General features: G+C 41.7%; 1 protein-coding gene across 2 annotated transcripts; it reads left to right on the plus strand.

Annotated features, from left to right (window-relative positions):
* Nucleotides 1–42: 42 nt before the first annotated feature.
* LOC308481317 (E3 ubiquitin-protein ligase RNF4-like) lies at nt 43–6,334 on the plus strand. Of its 2 annotated transcripts, none has more exons than XM_081013618.1 (2): nt 43–195; nt 4,210–6,334. In XM_081013618.1, the coding sequence occupies exon 2, from the start codon at nt 4,256–4,258 to the stop codon at nt 5,099–5,101; it is 846 nt and encodes a 281-aa protein (XP_080869744.1). In that variant the 5' UTR covers nt 43–195; nt 4,210–4,255; the 3' UTR covers nt 5,102–6,334. The 2 variants fall into 2 exon arrangements, with proteins under 2 accessions (XP_080869744.1, XP_080869745.1); XM_081013619.1 differs by having other exon boundaries at nt 56–349.
* The last annotated feature ends 5,002 nt before the right edge of the window (nt 6,335–11,336 follow it).

Consider the following 11,336-nt stretch of genomic DNA (forward strand, 5'->3'; position numbering starts at 1 on the left):
CGCGCTTGCGCGGCGTTTGTCGAATTGCGGAGGTGGGGGGGGTGGAGGAGGAGGAAGTGACGTTTTAACGTTCTCAGCGGTCGGGTGTAGAGCTGTGTGGGAGCCTCGGAGAGGAAGGTGCGCGCGAGTCTTCGGAGGGAGGCTGCTCGGGAAAGTGCGGCCGTGTGGATTTCTGCAGCGTCGTCCGTTTCTGTGGTGGGTTTAAGAAAGGGTTTGTTCCTCTTTTGGGGCCTCTGGGTAGCGGGAGCGGCCGCTAGAGGTTGTTCTGAGGTAGTTTCGTCCCGTACAGAGGAGGGTCGGGGAGGCGTTTCTCGAAAGACTGCCATTATACGCCGGATGTTCGTGACAGGTAGGCCCTGCCTGTCGTCTTCAGAAAGGCCGCTCCTCGGCAGGGCCTTTCCCTTCAGTGGGGCTGCTTTGAAGGCTGAGGGTTCCGTGGGGCTGGGGCGGGAAGGAGGCAACCCCTCAGAATCGAAACTGTAACGAATATATTTGGGTGTGGTTCGAGCTCTGCGCAAGGGGGCAGCGATGGGAGGCTTTTTGGAATCGTGGTGGTCTAGGGCTAGGCAGGGAACAGGAAGTGCGCACTATCTCGTTCCTTGGCGCGCCTAAGAGCTGCTCTTGGCCTAGACTCGCCGCTCCGAGGAGCCCCAGCCTCTCCCCTCTTCCCCTCCCCGCGACCTTCGAACTGTGAACGGAGACGGCCCTGGAAGGTTTGTACCAACAATTCACATCTCCCCAGCTCAAAGGTTGCAAGCAGGCCTCTTGATAGTTGCTGACCAAGCCTAACATCGGAGTTGCCAGCCTGTCTGTCAGGACCTCTTCCCAACATAGAAGTGTGGTGCTCCCACCACCACCACCCGGCTTCCCCTGGGTTCAGCTGCCAAACCAGCCTCTAGCCTTTCTCCTAGCTTTGGAGCTGGGGAAGTGGCAGTGAGTGCCTGATGTTCTAGTCCCTATTATGGAGATAAGGCATTTATTAGCTTGATTATGAGATTGTATGTAACCCTTTTTAGTATAGCCCACCCAAAGTGGCACACAACAGGCTTGATTCAGTAGAGGTAATAGTAATAATAATTTTTATTTATACCCGACCCTCCCCAGCCAAGGCCAGGCTCAGGGCGGCTAACAAGCAATAATAAAAACAAGTTGAATGAATACAACTTAAAAACAAGATTAAAATACAACATTAAAATATTGAAATATTAAAATGCAGCCTCATCACAGGAGGAGAAAGGAAAAAGGAAAAAGAAAGGGGGAGGGAATCAAATTGGCTCCAAGCCAAAGGCCAGGTGGAACAACTCTGTCTTACAGGCCCTGCGGAAAGAAATCAGATCCTGCAGGGCACTGGTCTCATGAGGCAGAGCGTTCCACCAGGCCGGAGCCAGTGTTGAAAAGGCCCTGGCTCTGGTTGAAGCTAATCTAACTTCCTTAGGGCCCGGGACCACTAGGGTGTTGCTATTTATGGACCTTGAGGCTCTCCATGGGGCATACCGGGAGAGATGTACACTGTGTTATGTACCAAATGGTACCAAAAATCCTCGGGTGGAGTTTCCTTGCAGATAATCTGGTTTTACTGAATTCCTGGAGGTGACGTGGCTAATATATTTAATAGACAGATGTTGAACTTCCCATCTTTCTGATGAGCTCTATCCATTGTTAGAAACTAAGGTGTATAAGCTAATCACCAAATGGCACTGTAAACTTGGGTTACGGTCACCACAACAGAATGTCTAGGTGCCATTTTGCCCTAGTGGGGTTTACTATTATTATTAATTTCATTTATATACAGCTTTATATTTTAAAGAAAAATCTCAAAGCTGTTTATAACACATTAAAACCTCAAATAAAAATCCAGAATAAACAAATTCAAGCTTCAATGAAAATATTTCAGATCCTTCTCTAAGTGACACTTGGCTTTCCCCATGTTTATTAATCTACTTAATTTATAGCTGCCCAGTAGCAGAAGTACTCTAGCAAGCCAGTGAGGTGTAGTGGTTAGAGATCAGGGTTAAAATCTCCACTCAGTCATGAAGCTCACTGAGTGACATTGGAGTCAGTCACAGCCTCCTAACCTACCCCACAGGGTTATTGTAAGGATTAACTGGGGAGGGGATGAAGTGTGTACTCTTTGGAGAAAAAGCTGGGATATAAATGCAATGAATAAGCTCTTCTGCTTAGCTGCTTAAGAAAGCCGGAGAGGCATGTCAGTTGCCAACGTAGCATTGTTTTAAGTCCATTTCCTATTTCCCCCTAAAATATAATTCCTGTTTTTTTACTGCTGGCACAACATCTTAGTTGAGCTATCCACTATGACCCTAACATCTCTGTTCTTGGTCAGCCACTGTCAACTCAAACCTCAATAGCATATATACAATGTTAGGGTGTTTTGCTTCAACATGCATCACTTTACCCTTGTTAACACTGAATCAGATTTACCATTTTATGCTCATTCCCCCAGTTTGGAGAGGTCCTTTTGGAGCGCCTCACAGCCTCTTTTAGTTAAAAATTACCCAGAACAACTTGATGTCCACAGCAAGCTTTGCTAACTCATCCCCAGGAAGGGCTAGAAAGATGCTCTGTCTCACGCTTCAGACTTGGGTTCAAAAAGCAGACAGCACACATCCAGTAAATCTCACTGTCACAAATAAGCAGGAATTGTTTTTTTATTTAGTTCATATAGAAGAATATTTATTCTACTTGCACTCCTCTCTCTATACTAAATATGCATCAGATACACAAAATAAATCTTCAGAATGGGCAGATACACATAAAGGGAACACCCCCCAACAAAAATCCCCCCCCCCAATTTCCAGTCTGTTCTCTCCAACGCCAGGCTCAACCTGCATTCCTAAGGGAAAAACAGCAAGGATGCAGCAGAAGCCAAATAAAGGGGGCAAACCTTTATTCTTCCAAGCAAGCCACCAAAAATATGATGAGAAGACATGAAACGCAAAGCAAGAAAAGGGGCACTGCATAAGTACTAGAGCCATTTCACTTTTGAGAAGCAAGATCAACATTAGAAGCCCTTAAATAATCAGCCAGCACAGGAAAAACCCATCACAGCTTGGGTTTGTTTGCAAACCACAACATGTCCCGTGCCTGCAAGAGAGAAGCAATCCATGTAATGGTATGAAAGAGCTTCTTCTCAGTTTGCTTACCTAAGCTCTCCTGCCCAGCCAGAGGAGATTTCAGTTGCAAACCACGTGACTGGAAATCTCAACTTTGTCACAAGGGGGCGATCCTGAGTAGCAGAAAGCATCTGGCCAGCCTGGACAAAATGGTTGGTTCCAAAAAGGTTATAGCATGTAGACCTTTACACTGGGCATGCTCTGAGCTTAGAACATGTCAGCAACTTGTGCAGCTAATTTCTGTGCTGCATTGCCATCTTTTAGCTTTATGTTTTAACTCTTTGTACATTTTCTCTTTATAAAATGACATACATTTCTGCTTCATATGGATCAGTAGCCATTGCTTGTGCCTGGGCTTTTGCAAGTGCTCTAGCCCTATTAATATCAGCAGCCTAGACATTTGTTTGTTGGGAATTTTCAGGGAACCTTTCCTGACAAGCTAAACACAAACTAAACACAATATTGTCTCTAAGGATGAGTTCTTGGGCAGTTCAAAATGCAGTCTCTTGCTGTTTGTCTTAACTCTTTTATAATATTCCTTATCCCTCATCAAGCTTGAGCTGCTAAGATTGATACCTCTCCAAATCTGAATGTTTTCTTGATTCACTATTTCAGTGCTTTTAAGGCATTTGCAAGGGTTTTATTTCAGTATCTGCATAGATATTTATTTTCCAGTGCCCTATTGCTAATAATATATTGTAGGCAATTTTAACTATTTCATGCTGAGGTCTTGGTGATACTTAGGTAGACTTGATGCTTATTTGTGCATTGAAAGGGGATGCATACTGACTTAGTTCAGTTCTGAATCTGTTCTCTGAGCCAGGAATTGGGGCAGAGACACCAAAAACCACCAACCTCCATTCCAGCTGCAGCACAGCCCAGTTGACTAAGGGGCAGTTGAACAATGTGAGAAGACCATACTTAGGACGAATAGAGCATTTAAAAAAAAAAAAATACATTCACATACCACAATGTGGGTGGGTACAATCTTGTGTTTTGTGACTAGTCACTTGGAAATATGTATATGGGCAATCTATGTTATGTATCAGGATTTATCATGCATTTCTTTTGTTCCTAGAATACTAGTTTAATTGGGAGTTTGGCCTCTTCTGCCTCTATGTACCATGAGCCCAACTGATGCCAAGCGTTGTGCCAAGCGCAAGAAGAATAAGAAGGGCAGTGGCCTTGGCTTAGCAAGTCTCTCTGGTGCCCTGGAGATCAAGCCTGCAGGGCCTGCTGCTTCAACCCCTGCCTCTCCCTCTTCATCCCCATCAACTTCCTTTGTGGCCTCCTTGCAAATGGCTGCTGCTCCAGCAACAGTTTCTAGCACCGGAAATGATGTAGCAGCCACTCATGTGATTGCCAGTGAAAGGATGGGGAAGACCGAGGTGCCCAAAAAGCGTTGTGGAGGGACAATTAATTCTAGACAAACACGCAAGCAAAGTAGAATGGCTGCTTCAGCTGCTGAAGCAGCTTCACAGGCCGCTTCACAGGCAGAGCCAATTGACCTCGAAGAAGGTGCTTGTGAAGAAGTCGTAGACCTTACTTGTGAATCTTCAGAACCAGTAGTCGTTGATCTGACACACAATGATTCTGTTGTGATAGTTGAAGAAAATGTTCGACGAAGAAATCAAGAGTTAAGAAGGCAACAGCTGCCTGACAGCTGTGTACTAAGTAGTGATGATGACGACGCAAGAGATAATGATGTGGTGCTGACCGGTACATTGCCCAGAGAATTGGAATTGCTTGATGATGGAATTTCAAATTCACGGCGTTCAGGTACCGTGAGTTGTCCAATTTGCATGGATGGCTACTCTGAAATTGTGCAGAGTGGGCGGCTCATTGTATCAACAAAGTGTGGTCATGTCTTTTGTAGTCAGTGCCTCCGTGATTCGCTAAGAAATGCTAATTCTTGCCCAACTTGTAGGAAGAAGCTTGGTTACAAACAATATCATCCAATTTATATATGAAGCTTTAAATTATTCTCTGAAGAATCTAACTTGAACTTCTGTGGATCCTGCATAAACTTATACCTCTGCAAACAAAGGGTTATAGATCACATATGTGCCCACTTGTGAAGTTGATTTGTGACCTTTTCTAGTTGGCCTCTTTATTGGCCAGTCCTACACATGGGTTTTGTTTTGTTTTGATATTCGTACCAACACATTTGCTGAAGGACAGTGTGTGAGAAGCAGCTAGTGTTGCTGTGTTACTTTCAAAGAACTTGAATGAAACCTTGCAAAATGTATTGACCACTTTGGGGGACAGTGTGGATGCTTTTTTTCAGGACTTTGGAGTCATTATGATCATGATAGTACAAGTAAAAGTGGCAAACGACTACCAAACCTGCAACTGTTGTGGTGTTCACTCTTTAAGAATTGATACCAAATGTTATCTGTTTACCCATGATGAGCCTCCTTTTGTGGAAACTTCAGAATTTCATATGGGACCTGACTTTATAATCATACTGCAACACACTTGCAATATCAGATGTGTAAATACTGTATTTGGATGCCTTTTTTAATCAGTGCAGAAGACAAAGACTATCTGTAAGAAATACTTGGCTGTTACAGCCATACCTATAAGTAAATCTTGTATGTGCACACCTTATAACTGGAGGGGGGAGGTGCGGTTACTTATCTTGGCCCTGTTAGATACTCATGATATAATGCTAAACAGCTTTATATCAAACAAAACACAAAAAAACCTTAATGTACTAATTAGCTAACATTTTAAGAATCTTCTGTTGTGAACATGCATAATCATAAGTGATTCAATCTTCAGTAATTTGAAAACTGTCACATCATGGCCTGCTTGCCATTTGACAGTATTCAGAATGCTGTGCAGCTTTCTCAGATCTGGTACCCACCAGATGTTTTGGACTGCAACTCCCATCATCCCCAGTTAGCACAGTTGCTCTGGCTGGGACTCATGGAAATAGTAGTCTGAAGCATCTGAAGGGCACTAGGTAGGGGACAGCTGATGCTATGTGGAATTTAGTTACTTTACTAAGTTCAGAACTAAGCATTTTCTGATGACTTTCTATTTTCATGTGTAAAGCTGTGGCATATTAGGTTCATGGGATTTCTATATCGCTGATAGATAAGTTTCTCATATTCATTACAGTGCAGCTTGAAGTCTGTCCGCAAGTCCATTTTCTGAGCTTCAGATTATTTCTTCTGTAAGGGAAGCACTGGAAATTGCCCCCACCCCAAAAAAACAACAAAAACCCAGTACCTCCATCAGCAGGGAGAAAAGAGCTGTGCAAGCTGCACAAACACAGGCTCTGTCAGGAACATACTGAAAAAACAGGAAAGATGGGTCCTTACCTACACTAATATGCAATAAGTCCATTAAAGTATACAAAATGTAATAGTATAAAATCAGAAGTATACAAATATTAGCAAGCATTTAAAATAGAATATTTGCTCATTGTTGGAGCTGTAGAGAAAATTTTAGATGCCTTCTAACCTCCTGGGTTATGATAGAAAAACTAAGTTCATGTTCAGAAGTTTAAATATGCAGAAAAATGTACAGTTAAAGGGTCACGATTTTTAGCTTTCACTGGCCTCATCATAGGTGCTTTAGGCATATGGCTCAGGGCTGCATCTAAATGACCAAACCATGTGATTATGCTACCAGTGTAGCTGAGCACTTTAGATGCAGCATGTGGTGCTTTCAGATTTGCAGCTCCTGCACCACTGAGAATTTTTAAGGGCCACAATAATTGTATAATGGAGTTTGAGAAATGTTTCATGTAATATCTTTCACCAGCTTAGCAAAATATATCTCACGTATTGGGGATGCTTTGGTTCTTCATAATTCAAAACTGAATAATTTCTTCAAGTTCAAGTTGGTAACTGGTAAAAGCCATTTCAGTAGGCATCTAGAAATGTATCAATTCAAACATCAGCCATTAAATCTTAATACTGTACACTTTAAAATCCATGGCAAAATAGCTGTCCATTTTGTCAAAGGCAAGACTTGGGAATTTTAAGGAAGTAAGGATGCAGTTCTACAGAGAGTTACTTGTAAGTTCCATTGAACTGAATGAGGCTTTTCATCTAATGTGTTGGATTGGGCTGTACATCAGGAGTTACAAATGATTTAATAAACCTATTTCCTAGTCTTAAGAGGATGTGCAGTTCTATTCATGCTTTAGTATATTGTTTCATATGGTATACCTCTACCTGAATATTTGATTAACAAAAAAGAGTGCTAAGTTTGAATGTTCTATCTACAGAGCACACAGTTCGTAGCACTAACTTCAAATTTAGCACACTGTAGCTGCACCTTCTTGTGGCTTTAAACTATAGTTTAATGTTACCTGAATAAGCCTTGGGCTCATCAATTGCTCCTTCCCCTTGTCTGTGTGACAGTGAGGATGCTTTCACTTTCATTTTTAATTAGCAACAGTTCAGAATTATGTCCAAACATAGGAAAATGTTTCGTTTTCACTGTACAGTGGAACCTCGGTTGTAGAAAGTAATTTGTCCTGGAAGACTGTGTGCCTTCCAAAACATTCAACAACCAAGGTGCAATTGCTGGTTGGCAAAATCCACTGAAAAAATTGAGAAACTCGCCTCGGAAGCTGTTCAGCTTCCGAGGCACGTTTGAAAACAAAAGCATTTCTGGGTTGTCAGCATTTGAAAGCCAAAACGTTCAACTTCCAAAGTGTTTGACAACTGAGGTTCCACTGTACTAAAACAACCCAAGTTCCACCAGAAAGTTGAATTGTTTCATTACCCAGAGTTTTGTGTTTGGACATAATGCTAGCACAGTGGTTGATTATAACAGAACTGACATCATCCGTTACCCTCTTCACTGACAGAGTGGGGAAGGGAGCACATAAGCCTGAGACATGTGCATGTAACACTGAATCATAGTTCAGTGTTGTGTCTGAACAAGGCCATTCTGTCTGCATTGTCAAAAGCCATTTTGGTTTCAGGGCAAGTGATACTAGCTTAAGATGCATGGATTTAAGAACAAATAGTTAATTCTCTGTTGCCTCTCTTTTTCCATTTGTAAATTTGTATATTTTTTTCTTATTTAAATGTATTCCTGTGTGTATATCAGCTTTGCTTTTTTGAATCTTAATATGGCAAAGAAAATCTAGGCAAATAAATTTTAACTGCAGATGAAAATAAAGGTTTTTTTTCTTCCTCTAAATTTGCAGGGGGAGAAACTTGGATGCTTAAAGGTATAGCTGTTGAAGAACACAAGCACAACTTGCCTCTTACTTTGCACAATACATGCTGGATTATATCCAGTGCAATGTTGTGCAAGGTAAATGGGCAGGAGTTGGAAATATTGGGCAAAAGTTCCTAGCCCCACATTTTAGGCTTTGCCAGAGTGTATTCTGTCTCAGGAAAGCTTTGTCCTGAATTGGATACAACCTAGTATCTGGAATTGGCCATGGAAAAATCTGGAGTACTGTTCCTTGGACTATGGGAGGTGACACTTAAGTTACACATTTATCTACCAACTGAGAATAATCTTTCATGCATCTGATGAAGTGGGCTGTGGTCTATAAAAGCTTATGTTGTGATAAATCTGTTCACCTTTAAGGTGCCACAAGACTTTGTTACATGTTGGCTTCCATACTCAATTGCAAATTCTTATTTAAAATGTAAGAGGAAAATAAGAATTCCTGTGACCCATGCGGGTGGGATAAATAAAAGAATTGGTTGGGTGCCTAGATTCAAAACATGGGGCTAAACTCGCTGTCCAGCAGGAGAGAGCCCCCCAAGAACAGAGTTTAAATTCACAAAAGTCAAGCAGCAGTATAGCATTAGGAATATAAGTTGTTAGACCCTCTGTACCCCTCTGGCAATAAGTAGACCACACACAGTTAAGTAAGTTTAAAAATACTTTCCTTACAAAATGTTCCAAAGATCACATTCATGTATTTGTCCAAGCAGCTGCAGAGAGAGCACAGGCAGAATACTCCTGGGTAGAAAATACAGAAAGATAGTTTCAGACATGCTTTAAGATCGGCGCTTGCCAGTTACGTGGTGTAGAGAGAGAACAAGAAGAGTAGGCTTCGCTTCCTTTCTCATCAGAGAAGAGGGTGTGCGACCTAGCTGAGCCTAGGAATCAACCCTGTTGTCTTCGCCCCTTCATACACTAACTAGCACTTGGACATAGTTCTGTGTGACTGCAATTTCCCACACGAAAAACAACAAAAACTATGTCAGGTTGGATAGTGGGTTTATCGGTGGCTTAATATTGAGCAGCTTGGAGGAAGGAGGAATAATGGGTTACATCTAATGCTGTGCCAGTGGGGTTCTGCTGACTCAACAAGACTTCTATTTCTTCTGTGCATGCACACACACGCACACAAGTATGCTGTACAGGTTCTCCCAACCCTCTGGAGCTGACTCAGGGGGTACATGGTGGGGATTGGCAGGGAAAGAAAGCTCTCTTGTGCACACAAATCCATTGTGCCTGTGGAGCTGCAGCTTTGGAAGGGGGGAAAATCAGTAATAGAAGAAAGTTGTAAAAAGCTATGCTTGGTTTTTTATTAGGGGCATGTACTGGTCCTCTTCGAAATGTTTATTTAAACTGAGGGGTCTTCCTTGGATATAGTAAAAGGTATTGGACTTGAAAACCAGCAGCTAATTGATAGCTTTAATTATGCTCCACTTTTATCTCTATAAAGAGTTCTCCAAACCAGGATGAATTTAATAGTTTATGAATGAGATCAAACTTTGGAATTTTCTGAAAAAGAATTCAAAGTGTTGCTTATTCAATGCCTGAGTTACACATTTACACTTAATACGGAGAAGAGAGTGAACTTACATTCCATGGAAGTACCTCAACTGCTGTCTGAGGATGAAGCATAAAAAACTACTCATTTAAGTGCTGCCTTAGAAAGGAGAATTTCATTTGAAGTGTAAGCTGCTTCAGATCTGGTCTCCTTTGTTAACAAGTTTTATTATGGTCAATAAACTTTTCACTATGGCCAGTTTTATGTAATCTGGATCTGTCCGCTGCATTGCATCTCATTTTCTTTTGTGCTTTCTTTAATAATGATCTGTTTGAGAAAGCATAAATTGACAGAATAATCCATGCCAGATCCAAGCTCTCTTTAATGTTTCTGTCATGTTCACAGGTCCACAGCTCTCTCTGAAAGAATGCTTTATATCATTGTTCATGAACAGTTTATCTCTCATTTTGTCCCTCATAACAAGGTCACTCAAAGCATTTAGTGCAGCTCCTCCCCCCCAGATTCACAAGCACAGATAACTCTGCTGGTTCCCGGAATGTTTTGGCAAATGGCAGAACTGCTAGAGGACATGCAGCATGCCTCCAAAAAGGGTGTGTGTCTGTTTTCTTTTTGTTAACTATTAGCATTGTTTGTTTTCTGCATTTTGAATTAAAAGCATGGAGGAACTGGCATCTGAGAATTGTGATGATTGTCTCTCAGTCGGCTTCAATCCTTCACTCATTTAGAGCAGGCAAGGCCCATTCTAGTGGGTGTGGTCACCCTGTACTCCCAACAAGAACACACTTGCATGTACATGCATACACAAATACAGGCACGTGCGTAGTTCAGCTGAGAATGGGAGCTGTCATCTCCCTGTGCAAAAGATTATCAATCTGATAGGAGACAATTTACATCTCCATTACTGGGCTGGGCTGAGTAGTAGTTTAAACTTTTATTTCCTGCCCTGTTTCTAGTTTTGTTTTGTTTTTGGTGCAACCACAAAAAAATTGAGGGTGGGGGGGCATAAAAAATTGTTTGGAGAGCCACATCCAGCCCTTGGTCTGGCAGCAATCTTGCACTTCAGTAACTCATAGGTATTGCTTCCTTGACTTCTAAAGACATCACCAAAGTCAATAATTAAAAGATACTCAAATATTTATAGAGCCATTTTTTCTTCACAAGGCTGGTGTCTGATCAAAAGGACAAGTAAGCAAGATCTGCCTAAAAATTCTAGAGATTGTGGGGTGGAATGTTGCAATCTTAGTTAATGATCAGCTTGTTTTTCAGATTTGGCTTGTTTATGAAGAAAATTTAGTTTAACCATTTTTGGAAGCTGTGATACCAAAAAGGCTATTGAGACTTATAAACAAATAACAGCTCTAAAACAAAAAGGTTATAGCAAAGCCATTAATGTTAGATTTCAAGGCAGGCTGTTTGAAGTAGGCTCTTCACTTTTGAAAAATTGTAGTGACCTTCCTTTACCTTACAGATTCAGT

Source organism: Podarcis pityusensis (assembly GCF_964106645.2).
Source record: "Podarcis pityusensis genome assembly, chromosome: 7".
NCBI classification, from domain to species: Eukaryota; Metazoa; Chordata; class Lepidosauria; order Squamata; family Lacertidae; genus Podarcis; species Podarcis pityusensis.

Excerpts from the sequence above, each read along its gene's own strand:
- LOC308481317 (XM_081013618.1), top strand. The coding sequence starts at position 4,256 with ATGAGCCCAACTGATGCCAAGCGTTGTGCCAAGCGCAAGAAGAATAAG.